The sequence below is a fragment of the Trachypithecus francoisi genome, unplaced genomic scaffold (assembly GCF_009764315.1).
Source record: "Trachypithecus francoisi isolate TF-2019V2 unplaced genomic scaffold, Tfra_2.0 Lachesis_group8, whole genome shotgun sequence".
In the NCBI taxonomy this organism is placed as follows: domain Eukaryota; kingdom Metazoa; phylum Chordata; class Mammalia; order Primates; family Cercopithecidae; genus Trachypithecus; species Trachypithecus francoisi.
Genome location: NW_022681473.1, coordinates 13,421,966 through 13,440,529, shown reverse-complemented (window position 1 = coordinate 13,440,529; position 18,564 = coordinate 13,421,966). Strand labels below are relative to the sequence as shown.

General features: G+C 38.1%; 1 protein-coding gene and 1 long non-coding RNA gene across 2 annotated transcripts; one reads left to right on the top strand and one right to left on the bottom strand.

The window, feature by feature from the left end:
* The first annotated feature begins 37 nt into the window (after nt 1-37).
* On the top strand, nt 38-13,245 carry MS4A5 (membrane spanning 4-domains A5). Its single transcript, XM_033207589.1, has 5 exons — nt 38-308; nt 1,259-1,387; nt 2,873-2,929; nt 4,252-4,404; nt 13,102-13,245. The coding sequence occupies exons 1-5, from the start codon at nt 156-158 to the stop codon at nt 13,210-13,212; spliced, it is 603 nt and encodes a 200-aa protein (XP_033063480.1). The 5' UTR covers nt 38-155; the 3' UTR covers nt 13,213-13,245.
* LOC117081525 lies at nt 10,291-14,352 on the bottom strand. Its single transcript, XR_004436187.1, has 3 exons — nt 14,260-14,352; nt 13,055-13,218; nt 10,291-10,641 (listed from the first exon to the last, which is right to left on the bottom strand). It is a non-coding gene; the product is annotated as an uncharacterized LOC117081525 (long non-coding RNA).
* Nucleotides 14,353-18,564: the final 4,212 nt, after the last annotated feature.

Here is an 18,564-nt window from a genome sequence, read left to right as displayed (position 1 = left end):
CTGAGATTCTATGACTCTGTGACTCTATGGTTCTATAATTCCAAGACAAAGCAAACAATTCCAGTGCTCCAGGCAGCCTCAGCACAAGACAAGAACATGGTCGAGGCTGAAGTACCAACTAAATAATCTCCTTTCAAATTTTCACGGACATCATCATGGATTCAAGCACCGCACACAGTCCAGTGTTTCTGGTATTTCCTCCAGAAATCATTGCTCCAGACTATGAATCCACAGAACTTTCAACCACGACCTTTTCGACTCAAAGCCCCTTGCAAAAATTATTTGCTACAAAAATGAAAATCATAGGGGTAAGTAAGACTTGCCCCATGTATATTCTACTGAGGCAGGGGAAAGGCCAGGAAAATTATCTCTTGGCACATGTTTGAAGGTAGGAGCCCATTCCAATTCTTCTTTAAGAATATGTGAATATAGAGTGTTAGTGGGACATTTGAGAGAGGATGTTTGACAAGAACGAATCACATAGGTCTGGACTTGACAAAAACATGCTATCATTTAGGACTCACCTACTTAAAAAGTGATAGTTGCTATGGCAGTAAATGAGACTCCTCAGACTGAGAAGGTGGGCTGAGAAGAAGAGAGCAGAGCATAGACTCACACGTTGTACGCCTTCCATTTTTGTATGTTGTCCTCATTAGTCTTCCCCAGCACTCGTCAAACCACTGCCTGGTGTCACAGTGCATCATAAGAGTGACTCAGAGAGGGAGAGAGAGAAAAAAAAAAACCCCGAAAAACCCAAAGAGATGGGGAGTCCTCTGGACCTGAGAGTGTGACAATGCCTCCACAGGCTCAGAGAATTGGCCATCTCCAGGTCAATTCTGCTTGAGGCCAGCCTGGTATACTCATTTAGAATTCAGTGTTTCTCAAACATTCATATTTACGGGCTAAAGAGCTGAGGAGCTTATGAAGACACAGATTTCCCAGCCTCACCTGGAGACTGTTCGGTAAGTATGGGATAGGGCCTGATAGTTCACATTTCAGGCTCCCAAGTGATCCTGATGTTGCCAATCCATGGATCACATTTTCACGAGCACTGATTTAGATCATTTTACCCCTCACCAAATACCATATAGAGGAATTCAGAAAGTACCCAGGAGCATCACAAAGGGACTTCTATTATTCTTCCCCTAATTATCAAAGAGAGTAATTGCCAAATCCTTTTAACCAAAAGAAAATCTTCTAACAGAAGGGAAACTATCACTTGGCTTTTCCTCACCATGGCTTTTTCCTCTATTTGCAGACTATCCAGATCCTGTTTGGAATTATGACCTTTTCTTTCGGAGTTATCTTCCTTTTCACCTTGTTAAAACCATATCCAAGGTTTCCCTTTATATTTCTTTCAGGATATCCATTCTGGGGCTCTGTTTTGGTGAGTATAGTCAATCAAGTTCAATTTGAAGCCATGCCAACCAGGATGTTAGGGAATTATTTGCAATTAAATAAGCTAGATCTAGTTGTATGATATGCTTTCAAAAGTGCAAAAAACTAACCTTGTTGAAATGATTTCCCCATTTGTTCATCACAGTCACTGATATTTTATCATTAGGTCTTGAAGTTCCTTTGGGAATATTTCTTTTGAGGCTTGAAGTTGTTTATTTGGCTATTCATTCATTCGAAATTAGTTACCATCTATTATAAGCCAGATACACAGAGAAAGGCAATGAGCCTCTCCCCCAAAGACCTCTCAGTCTAGCAAGAAAGCATGTAAACAGATCACTTCAAGGCAGTGTGATAAATATTATCACAGAGGTGCAGGAAGTGCTTATGTAGGCAGAGATGAAGGAGCAATTTATTCTTTACAGAAGTGCAGTGGGAAGGGTTTCTCAGATATACCTTTTAAGCTGCAGAGAGGTATTTATTAAACCCAACTTAGTAACAATCAATAAACATTAACTTAGGACCTAATTTAGTGCCAGAGCATGGGCAGGGCACTGGGTTCAGGGAAAAGACAGCAGACCCTGAGCTCAAGGCCTCAGTTGAGTGAGGAGTCAGACAAGTAACACAGGGTGTGATGAGGGAGGATAGACGCAGGGGCTGCCTCCATAGCAAAGGCACCAACAAAACAGACGGGACAACGCCCAGAGACGCTTCCAGCTTGAACGAGTTTTAAAGGGTGAATAGTTAATCAGGTGAGGACACACACAGAAGATGGGAGTTGGGATGCCTGAGTGTAAGGATTAGAGATGTCTTGTTGCATGCCAAGAGAGAAAAATGAGCAAAGGCTGAAGGTATGGGAGAGCATTTTCTATTATGGGAACTATAAGAGCTCAGCACGGGGAGTGAGGGTGGAGGGATGAGGCTGGAAAATGCCCATGAAGGGGCTAGAAATGTAAACATGGATGTGCTGTAATCAGATTTGAAATTTCCACCAGACAACAATGCTACCACGTGTGACCCACTTCCAGGAAAGATCTTGGAGATTTTTAAGAACTACCAGCACATTCACCGCAACCCCACCTTATGTTCCCATCCAAGAGAATACACTGGATTATAGTAAGATGGAATCTGATCTTAATGATTGTAAACTGACTTGACATCCCTTTGTCATGAGATCAAAGCTGAGTTCACAATAGCTATAAAAGGAACATGGATGAGCAAACCAAAGCCCTGTATGGTTAAAAAAAAAAGTTCATGTTCAAATAAATAGGGCTAAAGCGGATTTCCAGACCAGTGTTTCGTCCACTATTCCATTTGCGGAAAGTCATATAAAGCAACTTACCCTTCTCACTGCCCTGAGGAGTGTGCAAACTTAGAAGGCAGGCATGTAAAAGAATTGCATAGAGGTCTATTCTGTAAGAACTCGACATCAGCTAAACATGGCCATCATCATTAACATATTTATTCCTCTTAACAGTTCATTAATTCTGGAGCCTTCCTAATTGCACTGAAAAGAAAAACCACAGAAACTCTGGTGAGTTATATTTCTACTTTATTAAAAATATATTTTGTAGCCAGGCATGGTGGCTCACGCCTGTAATCCCAGCACTTTGGGAGGCCGAGGCGGGTGGATCACGAGGTCAGGAGTTCAAGACCAGCCTGGCCAACATGGTGAAACCCCATCTCTACTAAAAATACAAAATTAGCCAGGTGTGGTGGCACACACCTGTAGTCCAGCCACTCGGAAAGCTGAGGCAGGAGAATTGCTTGTACCCGAGAGGCGGAGGTTGCAGTGAGTTGAGATCGTGCCACTGCACTCCAGCCCGGGCAATGGAACAAGACTCTACCACACACACACACCACACACACACACACACAAAAGAGTAATGAGTTACATTTTCACTATTTCCACTTTATTAAAAATATATAACTTTCAAATAATTTATCCTGGCCTTGAAAAAAGTTTGTAAAATCATTAAGTCACCATAATTCCACAAACTATCAAGTATTGATACCAATAAACAGCATTTGCTTCCTGTTTTCCTAGAATTATAACCCAGTACGCCAGAGGAGAAAGTTTCTCTGGTCATCTAGTTTAGCTCTTATTTTGTGTATGAAGACACTGAGGTTTACAATCGTTAAATAACTTGTCCAAACTCCCAGTCAATTAATGGTAGAATTATTTCAATATTCCAGTTACTTATTCATTCTTTTTTGTTTTCTGGGTATTTACAACATTCCAGGCACTTTGACAGGCACTACTTTGACTCATATGAAAGGCAAACTGTAGACAATCTAATTAAACCATACACAGAATCTCAAAATAAAGAATATGGTGCTAGTGAATGTAAAGGTATAGATAAATTGTAAGTAGAATATTTTTACTTTACTCAAAGAATTGAAGACATAAAATATTACTATGCCAATACACGATTTTAGAAAAGGACTGAGAATCCTTAGTTTGTCATTTTAGGGAGAAATTAAAAACGGCAAAGAAGTGCAGCATTTAATTAAATATAGGAGTCTGAAAACAAAAATGTAAATAGACCATGACTTTCACCAGAGAATCAAAATGCAATCGTTATAGGCACACCTTTCCTCCCAACTGAATGAGAGTTAATTGAGGCATAGAATATGGGGAATGGGAAGGTTATTAAAAGTTCACAGGATCCCTTCATTGTGTAGATGAGGGCCTGAAGCCCAAAGATGTGAAGCAATTCGCATAGGATCACAGAGCTGCCTCGTGCCATTAAGATGCTGTGACTAAAATCCTGCTCTCCATTCTCTGCACTCATTGCTTTGTTTGTGGTACGGGCTGGGCCCGAGTCACACTGTTATGTTCTTATTCTATTTCAGATAATACTGACCCGAATAATGAATCTCCTTAGTGCCCTGGGAGCAATAGCTGGAATCATTCTCCTCACATTTGGTTTCATGCTAGATCAAAACTACATCTGTGGTTATTCTCACCAAAATAGTCATTGTAATGCTGTTACTGTCCTGTTCATGGTAAGTATGTTGCATTTATAAAGTGAGAAGTAAAGGGCTTAATAGAAAATATTTATTAGCACTCAATCAGCACCATTCAGATCATGTTGTGGACACCCATGTCTTGTCTTTTATTGACAAACATTTATGAAATCCATAATATTTGATAGATATTATACCAGGCATTGTGGAAGAGAAAAAATAAACTCATTATAACTCCCACCTTTAGGAATTCACAGGAGCACAAGAGATAAAACATATACACAAATCAGTATAATACAAATATAAAATGATACACTAAAAAAAAAAGGTACAGCGGTATGGCTGTAGTTTATAGTCCTATATGTACATTAGAATCACAGTGGCGTGCTTTTACAGTTCTTGATTTGGTTTTAACGGGCTGAACTTCTGATAAAGCATGATAAGACTGAAAAGGGGCATTTATTTTAGCTGCTTCCAAAATACCACTAAGATTACTGTAAAAGAATGTAAAAGGTTTGATCCACATGGAGAGAAACAGAGAGTTACCAAATCCATCAAAAATTGCTGAGGAAATTGAAAACCCACCATCTAAGGCAAAGGGGGGGTCATATTAGAAGATATTTCTTAAGGCAAAGCCCAAGAAATACTTAACATTTGAATACACCAGGTCCACAGAAAGCAGGACCAAAGTGCAGAAAACAGGGAGACTGATTTAGGTAATGGTTAAGTATGGCTACGTGAATCAACTCTTCTCTGAAAACAGAAGTTTTTTATTTAAAAAAAAAAAAAAAAAAAAACCTTTTTTTTTTTTGAGACAGAGTCTCGCTCTGTCGCCCGGGCTGGAGTGCAGTGGCCGGATCTCAGCTCACTGCAAGCTCCGCCTCCCGGGTTCACGCCATTCTCCTGCCTCAGCCTCCAGAGTAGCTGGGACTACAGGCGCCCGCATCTCAGCTCACTGCAAGCTCCGCCTCCCGGGTTCACACCATTCTCCTGCCTCAGCCTCCAGAGTAGCTGGGACTACAGGCGCCCGCCACCTCGCCCGGCTAGTTTTTTTGTATTTTTTTAGTAGAGACGGGGGTTTCACCATGTTAGCCAGGATGGTCTTGATCTCCTGACCTCGTGATCCGCCCGTCTCGGCCTCCCAAAGTGCTGGGATTACAGGCTTGAGCCACCGCGCCCGGCCCAAAACAACCTTAAAGGCGTTAAAAAGCTGAAAGGTCAGCTGGAACTACTAAACCAATTTGTAGAGGAAAGCCTGCAACCTGAAATTTACAAGTGGAATTCTGAAGAGCATGAAAGCTGCTCATGTCTTCAGACCCACTTGCCAGTGATGCTGATTTGCAATCCAATCCCTGGCCCACGTGGACTGAAAGAGAAAGAAGTCAAGGTTTCACGTCCATTCAAGGTATAAAGACTTAAAAGAGATTTTCTCCATATGAAACTAGGTCTTTGAGAGGCTACGACGCTCTTCAGGTAAGGACAAAAAGATATACAAAGTACCCTGCCCCCAAACAGCAAAGGAGAGTTGCTAAACAGTTTAAAAAGAAGAAGTATTTGAGAAGTGTGGTCACAGGCCAAACCCCTTGAGAACCTCCTTGCACACCCCGATCCCCACTGACCTTTGCTAGGCATAAACTGGGTGAGGCAAGAATACCTGAATTCGGTCTTGGTATGTGGTGCCCCTGGTACGTGGCAGAAGCAAAACCGAAGTCTATCTAGGGGAAAAACGTTCATTAATCTCAGTAAATTCCCATCAAATTTTCCATTGAAAATTAACAGTACGCACTCAAAAGAGGCATAAAAAGAAATAAGACAACGCAAATGACAACTAATAGAAACAGAATATAGCAAAAACAATAGCACCCATAAACTTCTGATACTAAGTATATTAGAAGAGATTTTTAAACCACAGTATTTATCATGTTTTAAGAAATAAATGATAAACTTTAAAATACCTCAGGGAATATAAAATCATAGAAAGTGAAATTGAAGATTTTCTATGTAAAACTATTATGTACCCATAAAAATAGAAAATTTAAAAATTTAAATTTTTTAAAAAGATGGTCCTAGTAAATAAAAGTTAAAAAAACAAAACAAAACACGACTGCATTCTGTTTACAAGAAACAGCTACACTAGTAGCAAACAAACAGATTTAAGGCAAGAAGCATTTACTAAACGTATAATAGAGGACTTTCTGTAATAAAAGGGTCAATCGACAAGAGAAATATTACATTTCTAGGTTTGAATGCTCCTCATAACAACTCAAAGCCAAAAGGAAAAGCTAATTCAGCTGAAAAACATGACTAGAGAGAACTAAAATCATCATAAGAAATTTTAGCACACATTTCTCAGCAACTGAAAGAATGTAGACAGACTACAAAATTATAAGATTTTGAACACAATTGATAAAATTGACCTAAATGTCATATATAGAACAAACACTACACCCAATAACTACATAATACTGTCAACTGACATTTTTAATTGACAGATAAAAATCATATGTATTTATCACATATAACATATTTTGAAGTACGTATATACATTGTGGAATGTTTAAATCTAATTGACAAAGGCATTACCTCCCATAGTTATCACTTTTGCAGTGAGAACACTTAACATTCACTATCTTTGCACTTTTAAGAATACAATAGCCATCATTCTCAGCAAACTAACACAGGAACAGAAAACCAAATACCACATGTTCTCACTCATAAGTGGGAGTTGAACAATGAGAAGACATGGACACAGGGAGGGGAACATCACACACCAGGGCCTGTTGGGGGTTAGTGCGACAAGAGGAGGGAGAGCATTAGAACAAATACCTAATGCATGTGGGGCTTAAAACCTAGATGACAGGTTGATAAGTGCAGCAAACCACCATGGCACATGTATACCTGTGTAACAAACCTGCATGTCCTGCACATGTATCCCAGAACGTAAAGTAAAATAAAATAAATAAAAGAATACAGTAGACTGTCATTAACTATGGGCACCCCGCTGTATAATGGATCTCTTGAACTTATTCCTCCTATCTAACTAACTGATGGAAGTGAGAAGTGAGAAGACAATAGAATTGTATCTTTAAAGTGCTAAAACAAAATAATGCCAATCCAAAATTCTAGGCCTGGTGAAAATGTTCTTCAGAAATGAAAGTGAAATAGCCAGGCACGATGGCTCAGGCCTGTAATCCCAGGACTTTGGGAGGCCAACAGGGGGCAGATCACTTGAGGTCAGGAGTTCGAGACCAGGCTGGCCAACGTGGTGAAACATCGTCTCTACTAAAAATACAAAAATTAGCAGGGCGTGGTGGCAGGTGGCTTTAATCCCAGCTTCCTTACTCAGGAAGCTAAGGCAGGAGAATCATTTGAATCTGGCGAGCCGAGACTGCGCCACTGCACTCTAGCCTGGGCAACAGAGAAAGACTCTGTCTCAAAAAAACAAACAAAACAAAACAAAACAAAAAAAACCACAATGAAAGTGAAAAACAGCTGACAAATTTGAGAGATTTCATGATTTCACTTAGCGCATTTTCAACAATTAGCCATATGCTGAGCCTGCAAGCCTCAACAAAATTCAAAGGATTAAAATCATACACAATATATTCTCTGAAAACAATGGAACTGAATTAAATGTCAATTTTAAAAAGGAAAAAAAGGCCCAAAACTGTTTTGAAATTCTAAGTTATACAAGGCTCAAAGAATTTACAATAGAAATAAAAAATATATCGAAAACAAAATAATAGAAATATTTATATAAATTGATACAACTAAAGCATGCTTAGAGGAAACTTTATAACCTCAAATGCAAGTATTGGGAAAGAAAATAGACTAAAAATAAATTATCTAAATATTCATACCAAGAAGTTAGATTAAAAAATTAAACATAAAGAAAATGAAAGAATTGAGATATAGTATTCTATAATAGAGATAACAAAGAATAGAGATAAAAACTAATGAAATACAACACAAACAATAGACAAGATAAAATAAAGCTAAATATGGATGTTTGAAAAACCAATAAAATTGGTAAACTCCTAGATATTTAAAAAGAAAAAAGAGAAAACACAAACTATCATTATCAGAAGTGAAGGTGTATCACTATAAATACAATAGCCAAGAATATATGAGGAAATTATTAACATAAAAATTACTTGATGCTTTAGATGAAATTGACAAATTCCTTATAAACTATGCAAAACCACCTGCCATGACTGACACAGGAAAAAATGTATATATCCAACTGGTCTTATATCTAATAAAAAATCAAATACATAATTGAAAACTTTCTCTCTAAAAAGAAAACGCAAAGCCCTGTAGGAGTAGACTAATTCTTCCAAACATTTAGGAAAGAAACACCACCAAACGGAATACTTTCAGTTGACTTCTCAACTCACAAACATTTGTGTGAGGCTGTCACAAGTTTGACATGAAAACATGATAATGACATTATAAAATATTTTAAAATTACAGGTAATTCTATCTTGTAAACTTTGTGAAGAAATCTGAAATAAAATATTAAAAAATCAAATTCAGCATTATATATGATAATAAACCATGGCCAAGTCAGTGGATACCAGAAGTACACAATTGATTTCACATTCAAACATCAATCAGTGATACACCTAAATGTGAAATCCTAAACTATAAAGCTTGAGGGTATGGGCTGCAGGGAACTTAGGAGAATATCTTCATGACCATGGGAGTAGATAAAGCTTTCTTAGATAGAACATAAAATGGACTAACCATAGGGGAAAAATAAAATAAATAAAATGGACTACCAAAGCACAGAAAGGGAGAAAATTTCCTCTTTCTCTCTCTCTATATCTCTCTCACAAAAGACCCACATCCAGAATATATTAAGCACTCCTGAAAATCAGTAATAAAAAGGCCAAAAAAAGAGTAAGACTTGAGCAAGTACTTCACAAAGATAGATAAATGGCTAGTGAGCATGTGGGAACGTGGTCAACATTATTAATCATCACATAAATGCAAATTAAAATCACAATAAGACACTACTCCACACACACCAGAATCATTTTAATTAAAAGGACCGGCAATACCGGGTGTTGGAAGGAATGTGAAGCAACTGGAACTCTTAGACCCTTTTGGTGGAAATGGAAAGTGGAAAGTGGTTCAACCACCTCGGGAAACTATTTGGTGGTTTTTAACAAAGTTAATCATACACCTACTTGATGTCTCATGATACATACAAAAATGTTTATAGCAGTCCTATTCATTATAGTCAATCTGGTAAGGAATTCAAATTTCTATCAACAACAGAATGGCTAAACAAGTTAACTATTCAAATAGTAGAATACTTCTCAGCAATATAAAAGAACAACCTACTGACACACAGAGGAGCATGAACGAATTTCAATTTGTTATATTGAGGCAAACAATTTCAGATAAAAACTAAACAGGTAAATTTACATGATACTAGAAATCAGAAGTGTGGCTGACTGTCAGTGGGGTGGGAGGATTGATTGGGAAGGGACACAAGAGGATTGATTGGGAAGGGACACATTTTATCACTGGGGTGATAAAAATGTGATATATCTTGACGTGGAAAGAAAAAGAGATAAAATACACTTCTTCATTTTTTTTTTTTTTTTTTTTTGAGATGGAGTCTCGCTCTGTTGCCCAGGTTGGAGTGCAGTGACGTGATCTCGGCCTACTGCAACCTCTGTCTCCCAGGTTCCAGCGATTCTCCTGTCTTGGCCTCCCGAGTCGCTGGGATTATAGGCACATGCCGCCATGCCCAGCTAATTTTTTGTATTTTGGTAGAGACAGAGTTTCACCATGATGCCCAGGCTGGTCTCGAACTCCTGAACTCAGGCAATCCACCCGCCTCGGCCTCCCAAAGTGCTAGGATTACAGGCATGAGCTGCCACAACCAGCTAAAATATACTTCTTTATATATAAACTTTGCTATAGTTAAAATGGAAAATATAGTTTTAAAGCAGATAACAGCAACATTTTCATGTTTTTATATACAGAGTGCATATAACTGACAAGAAAAGTCAAGAACAAAATTTTTAAAAGATAAAGAATATGAGGAAGGAATTTACAAAAAGGAAACTATGATGGCCAAACCTACGATAATGCTCCAATTCACTAACAGTCAGGGAAAGGTCAATTAATTTAACCATGAATGGCAATGTCACTGCCATTTTGGGAAGCAAGAGACATTTACTTACCTGAATGATAAACAGACCCAGATGTCTAGCTCTACAGCACTTAAACCACCTATATAAGGGTACATGTACAAGAATGCTATTGCAGCATTGTTCAGAGCGGTAAAACAAAACAAAAAAAAAAAAAAAAGAAAGAAAGGAAAAAAGAGGAAATCAGTCAGTTCCTGTCACAAAAGAATAAATGAATGGTGACAAACTACACCATGAACTATTATGTGGCCATTAAAAACCATGTGGCTCTAAAACAGCTACTCAACCTACAGTTAAAATATAGTAGACAAATAAGGCTTTAGGAGAGGATGTTAACCATATTAACCTTTGCAACCTGAGTAGAAAGTAAAGCTCTCAGAAGACTGCAAACTTGAACTGGTAAGTGCAGGTGTGCAGCCTCTGGGCGACTAGCAAGATGTGCATCTCTATTTATGCTCATAGTGCCAAAATACAAAACATTTTGAAGGTCTTTTGCCATGATTGAAAAAAGCATAGCTGGGGTCAGGCCATGGTGGCTCATGCCTGTAATCAGAGCACTTTGGGAGGCCAAGGCGGGCAGATCACCTGAGGTCAGGAGTTCAGCCTGACCAATATGGTGAAACCCCGTCTCTACTAAAAATACAAATACTAGCGCGGTGTGGTGGTGGGCATCTGTAATCCCAGCTACTCGGAAGGCTGAGGCAGGAGAATCATTTGAACCTGGGAGTTGGAGGCTGCAGTGAGCCGAGATCCTGCCATTGTACTCCAGCCTGGGTGATAAGAGTCAAACTCCATCTCAAAAAAAAAAGACAAAACAAAACAAAAAAAAAAAAAAGAAAGAAAGGAAAAAAGAGGAAATCAGTCAGTTCCTGTCACAAAAGAATAAATGAATGGTGACAAACTACACCATGAACTATTATGTGGCCATTAAAAACCATGTGGCTCTAAAACAGCTACTCAACCTACAGTTAAAATATAGTAGACAAATAAGGCTTTAGGAGAGGATGTTAACCATATTAACCTTTGCAACCTGAGTAGAAAGTAAAGCTCTCAGAAGACTGCAAACTTGAACTGGTAAGTGCAGGTGTGCAGCCTCTGGGCGACTAGCAAGATGTGCATCTCTATTTATGCTCATAGTGCCAAAATACAAAACATTTTGAAGGTCTTTTGCCATGATTGAAAAAAGCATAGCTGGGGTCAGGCCATGGTGGCTCATGCCTGTAATCAGAGCACTTTGGGAGGCCAAGGCGGGCAGATCACCTGAGGTCAGGAGTTCAGCCTGACCAATATGGTGAAACCCCGTCTCTACTAAAAATACAAATACTAGCGCGGTGTGGTGGTGGGCATCTGTAATCCCAGCTACTCGGAAGGCTGAGGCAGGAGAATCATTTGAACCTGGGAGTTGGAGGCTGCAGTGAGCCGAGATCCTGCCATTGTACTCCAGCCTGGGTGATAAGAGTCAAACTCCATCTCAAAAAAAAAAAGACAAAACAAACAAAAAAACGGTGGAAGTACTAGCCTATGCTTCTTATGTCTCTTTTGCTTTCTCTTCTTCTGAGCCAATAGTTTTCTTTTTTCCCTCTTTTTCTTCTCTATTTTTAATTCTTTTTCCTGTTTCTTCACCTTCTTTCTTTCCCCTTCATTAGATCACCTTTTATATATGCATTTCTTTGCATTTTATGCATTTATAAAATGGACTATTTCCTACATACATAAATCGAAAGTGTATTATTTTATATGCCTTTCTCTAAAAAGATAATATGTCCTGCTATGCTATGCTATTCTATGCTATGCTATGCTACGCTATGCTATCCTACGCTACACTATGCTATGCTATGCTATCCCATGCTATGCTATGCTATCCCATGCTATGCTATGCTATGCTATGCTATGCTATCCTAGCTATACTATGCTATGCTATGCTATCTTATGCTATGCTATGCTATGCTACACTATGCTATGCTATGCTACGCTATCCTATGCTATGCTATGCTATCCTATGCTATGCTATGCTATGCTATGCTATGCTAGCTATCCTATGCTATGCTATCCTATGCTATGTTATCCTATGCTATGCTATGCTATCCCATGTTATGCTATGCTGTGCTATGCTATGCTATCCTAGCTATACTATGCTATGCTATGCTATCTTATGCTATGCTATGCTATGCTATGCTATGCTATGCTATCCTATGCTATGCTATGCTATGCTAGCTATCCTATGCTATCCTATCCTATGCTATGCTATGCTATGCTATGCTAGCTATCCTATGCTATCCTATGCTATGCTATGCTATGCTATGCTATGCTATCCTATGCTATGCTATCCTATGCTATCCTATCCTATGCTATGCTATGCTATGCTATGCTATGCTATGCTATGCTATCCTATACTAAAATAGATGTATACTCTCATAATCCTTCACTGATTTGATTCCTAAGCATCAGATACACTTGAGATATGTGGGGAAGCTTTTATTATCTGGACATTGCTATGTTACTATAATCAGAAAAACCATTACCCTGCTAACATCATGACTCTTCGTTTTTTTTTCTTCTTCTGTTACAGGGAATTTTGATTGCATTGATGACTTTCAGCATTATTGAATTATTCATTTCTCTGCCCTTCTCAATTGTGGGGTGCCACTCAGAGGACTGTGATTGTGAACAATGTTGTTGACTAGCACTGTGGGAATAAAGATGTGTTAAAATATTATTTAGCAATGACTTCTGCTTGTAAGGAAAAGCCAAAGGACACATAGAATCTTAAGGCTGGAAACTATCTGAAGCAAAGGGGAGTGGCTCAAATGAGGGGGTTCTGGGGACATTTTGACTGATAAAGCACATTGTGCCTCTTGGCAATGCCATATGTCCCTCTCCTCAAATCAAATGGTCACCTTGGTGTTGTCACCTCTGTTAGTCATGCCTTCTTTCAGCTAAAGGACAGCAATGTGGTGTTGCAAAGATAGGAACCAAAGCCCAAGGCCTGGGGTGACCCAGTCATCTAACTTCTCTGGTTGATGACATCTCCTGCTGATTTCACTAAGAGACTCCACCTAGTGGCTCCTACTCCAATGGTGTGTGGAAAGATGAGTTGGTTGGTGGAATGGTTTGGCCCACAAATTCTACATTAATGCTGCAAGATCTTCAATGTTGAAGAGCTGATCAACTAGAATAGTAACAATAGTAAAAATAATGAGGGCAAATATTGGTGGAACCACTACTATATTCCAGGCATCATTCTAAGTATTATATAGGTGTTACTCATTTAATCTCACAAAAATCCTAGGAGGTGAATTGTATCATTATACGGATTTTACAGAAAAGGAAACTGAAGCACAGAGCGGGTAAATAATTCGCTCAAGGTCATGAAGTTTGCAATGGCAGAGCCATAATATCAACAGGCAGTTGGATCCAGAATCCAAGGTCTTAATTCCAATGCCAAGAAAAGTTCAGAAGGGACTATTTTCCTCTGGGTTCTCTTAACAGCTTTTGCATTCAATCTGTTATGATATCTCATGTTCTGTAGCCTATGGAGTATATCACTATAAACTTGTGAAAAGAGAAATAAGGTCTTAGTGTCATTATAAAAATAGTTTTGAAGTTAGAGAGCACCTACAAATGTCTCAGGGACCCCAGGAAATTCCAGACCACACTTTGAGGACCACTACATTATACAGTATTGCCTCTCCCTGGCTGAATATCTCCTAAGCATTAGAGGTCTTACCTGTATCATCTCACTTGTCCTGACAGCCCTCAGGGTAGGTATGTCTTTTGTCATAGTCATAAAAATTGAAGCTCAAAGTGGTCAGTTTTTCTGAAACACAAAAGGAGTGTGATTTAGAAAGAGGATTTGAGTCAAGGTCCCTAACTTCAAATCCCATAATCCTATGTTGTTTATGGTATAGAAAAAAACTCAGCAGACTCAAAAAACTAAGTAACGGGCTTTCATTTCTGCTATTTGCTGGAAGCAGCTTAGGTTATAGGTGCATGTGTGAAGGTGAGGGATCCAACACGGCAGGAAAAATAAGTAAGTTTTTTTACTTCCAGTGAAGTTAGGTTCTGATGAAAAATACTTGGCAACTGAATGATGTACAGATGTGTGAGGCTTGAGATATATTTAAGGGTGCAAAGTCTTGGGCTTGTAAGTCAGAACTAGGTTTATATGTTGTCTTGAAGTCAAAAAATAGTAGATGCAAGTTGTGGAGAAAAGAGAATGCTTATACACTGCGGCGGGGGGGATGTAAATTAGTTCTGCCACTGTAAAAAAAAAAAAGCAGTTTGGCAATTTCTTAAAGAACTCACAGCAGAATTACTATTCAACCCAGCAACCCCATTATTGGGTACATACCCAAAGGAATATAAATCGTTCTACCATAAACACATATGCACCTGTATGTTCACTGCAGCACTGTTTGCAATAGCAAAAATATGGAATCAACCTAAATGCCCATCAACAGTAGACTCAATAAGGAAAATGTAGTACATATACATCATGGAATACTGCATAGCCATAGAAAAGAATGAGATCATGTCCTTTGCAGCAACATAGATGAAGCTGGAGGCCATCATCCTAAGCAAACTAACACAGGAACTGAAAAGAAAATACTGCATGTCTTCTCACTTATGAATGGGAGCTAAACATTGAGTACATATGGACACAAAGAAGGGAACAACAGGCACTGGGGCCTACTTGAGGGTGGAGGATGGGAGGAGGGCGAGAATCAAAAAACTACTATTGGGTACTATGCTTATTACCTGGGTGACAAAGTAACCTGTATATCAAACCCCCGTGACATGCCACTTACCTGTATAACACATCTGCACATGTACTCCTGAACCTAAAATAAAATTTAAAAAACAAAAGAAAGAAGAAACGTTAAAATTATTAGAAATAAAGATAGAAGACTTTTTTACAACATCAAGTAGTAAAGAATTTCTTAAACAGATCCCGGAACATGAATAGTACCAGTAGGAACTGATACAACCCACTTAGTCATTATTAAGAATGTTACACAAGTGTGACAAGAGCAGCTACAAATCAAAGCCTTTTAGCAACAGAAATAACCAACAAAATTAATGATATAGAATATATAAAATCCTCCTATACATTAATAGAAAAATACAACTTGATGAGAACTTAGTCCAAAGCCATGCACAGCCATTTCACAGGAGAAGAAAACAAAGGTTAATATATGAAAAGCATTCAATTTCTTAAGTAATTGTGGAATGAAAGGAGCTCTCCTACCACGATGGTATGAGTGTAAATGAAGACAACCACTTTAAAAACTAATTCCCTAGTAAAGGTAAAGATACACATGCTTTATCACCCGACAATTCCACTGCTAGTTAATATACACAAGAGAAATTCTTATACGTGTGCAACATATGACATGAACAAATGTTTCCAGAGCAGGATTGTCTGCAATACCTCAAATGTCCATGGACAGAGAACAGATCAATTGTACCACATTCCCTACAGGAGGACCACATATTGCTAAAAATAAATTACTTGAAGCAAATCAACAAAGATGAATTTTACACATTTAATGTTGAGCAAAAAAAGCAAGTCACAAAAGAGCATCTTATTAATTCTACCTAAATAATGATTAGAAAACACTAAAACTAAGCAATATGTCGTGTGAAATATAAACATATGTGGAAAGACAAAATATAATGAAAAGGAAGAGAGTGATAAACACTAAATTCAGCATAATGACGAGCTCTGATAAAGAGGGTGACTTGGGGAAAGATAACAGGAGAGCCTTCAAAGGTATCAGCGACATTCTTGTATCTCTAATCGTGGCTGTGGGTACATGGTTTTTTGTCCCACTGTTACAAGTACTTTTTCATACATATTATTTAATTTTTTGAGAAATACAATTGAGAAAGCAAAACATCTTGTTTTCATTAAATTTTTTATTACATAATGATATTTTTGTAGTCAACACCTGCAGAAAAATGTTACTGTTACATATCAGTCTCCAATGACAGCATATTTACTGGTACAAAAGAGGAAAAAACTCTTTTCAATAACTATGAGGTCATATAATTGCATTTTTTTCTTCAGCTATATTCCCACATCACAAAAGCAAAGGGAGTGATTCAGTAATCTGCACATGGGAGTATATCAGACATTTTTATATCTTAAAACGAATAATAATAAATGTTTTGCCATTTAAAGCTGTGTCACTTGAACAAATTAATCTTTGTGGGCTTAAAATTTTTAGATTTTAAAAATTTTTAGATATTAAAATAATTCAATAATAATAATACCTACCTAATGGGTTTACTGTGAACCTTCAATGAAACGTGGAAAGTGAGTTTATCAGTGCCTGGAACTTAAAAATCACTTAGTAAATGGTAGCTTTTAAAATTTATAATTGAGATTTTCTTGCTCTAAACATCACTTATTTTACCATTTACCAGCTTTGCAACTCGGGAATGGCTTCCTCCATTTCCTGAACTTTAGTTTCCACAATTATAAAACAGAATCAATATTATATGTGGGGTAAGGTTTTTATGTGGACAATTCTTGACATAAAAGTAATTATTTAATTAATAATACCATCCTAGCTGTTCCAAATGTAAAGTAGTCCCTTAGAATAGAAAGAAGACCCTGTAAACTATAAAGTTCTTAAGTACTTCAATTTACATTTTCCTTAGTATGAATTATTTATAAGTGCAGCAATGGGATTTTCTGACCTGTAACCAAGTCCTATTTGCAATTAGATCTTTAGCCTCACCTCTGACGAGCCCTGTGTCTCCTTTACCAATTCTCTGACACCAAAACTCTCCAACAGCAGATAATTCTGGGTGCCAGAGCCTTGCAGAACAGTTGGGAACATGGCATAATGTTACTTCTTAGTATTGGAGAGCCTGGGGACAACCACCTGGGTGAAAGAAAGAGCCAAACAGAACCATTCTTTCTCAGCATTGCCAGGAACACGGCAATCACAAAAACTGACTCCGCTTTCAAGGGACAAAGAGACAACGGCTGATTAAGGCAAGGACACAAATAATTATGATGTAGTATACAGTTTTCATATAGAGGGCAATGATTAAAAAAATTGGAGTGCTAGGACGTACAGAGAGTAAAAAGGAAATTCACGTCAGGAAAATACGAACTGAATAAAAGTTGGCACACTTTTATGTAGACTTTAAGATTGTCTTTTGGAAGCAAGGTTACTAGATAATGAAAATAGGCTTAATTCAAAGAGAAATATTTTAAATATGTTATCAACCTAATAAAATATTCTCACGCCTTGGGGGAAGAGTGATGGTGATACACCAAAGGTGCTACTGACAAATCCAAATTGTAGTGAGAATTTCAACACACTCACGCACTAAAATGTTGATCATTCAAATCACCAAAGACAAGTAAATGTTTATGTATTCATACAAATTCAAATTCAAGTTTATGTGGGAAGAATCATACACAGAGCCACCTAAGTTATCTTGTTGGCCACAAAGCAGCAAATAACCTGAGACTGACTGGGGAAATACAGGGCTCAAACAGAGAAAAGGAGGCAAAAGACCAGGTTGTGCAGCCACAACTCAAGTCCCTTTGCTGCCATACATTTGCCAAGGCCTGACCCTGTTCCCACGCCAACTAAAATGAAGGCACATGCCTCTAATCACCCCACCCATCCAGGACTCAAACCTCAAATCATCCACAACTCAGACCCTAGGTAACTGTCCTCCCATCACCAACCACTCAAGCATTTCAGCAGATATGCATAGACCCTCAATTAGAATGTTAAATGGATGATGGATCTTCTGTTCCCACTCTCCTTCACTCTACAGCATTTCTGAGAGGTGACTGCACGGCTTTTACTTGAGTATTCTTGAAGAAGTAAATTCTCTATTCAAATGGTAGCCAGTTCCCCTAATGAACCGCTCCAGTGATTTTTTTTTTTAAGTGGCATCTTTTTAAATATCACACCACAATCAGCCTCCCCAGAACTACTTCTTCCCAGTGGATCTGATCCTATGGTTCCAAATTATTTTAAATTTAAAAAGAGAGGCAGAA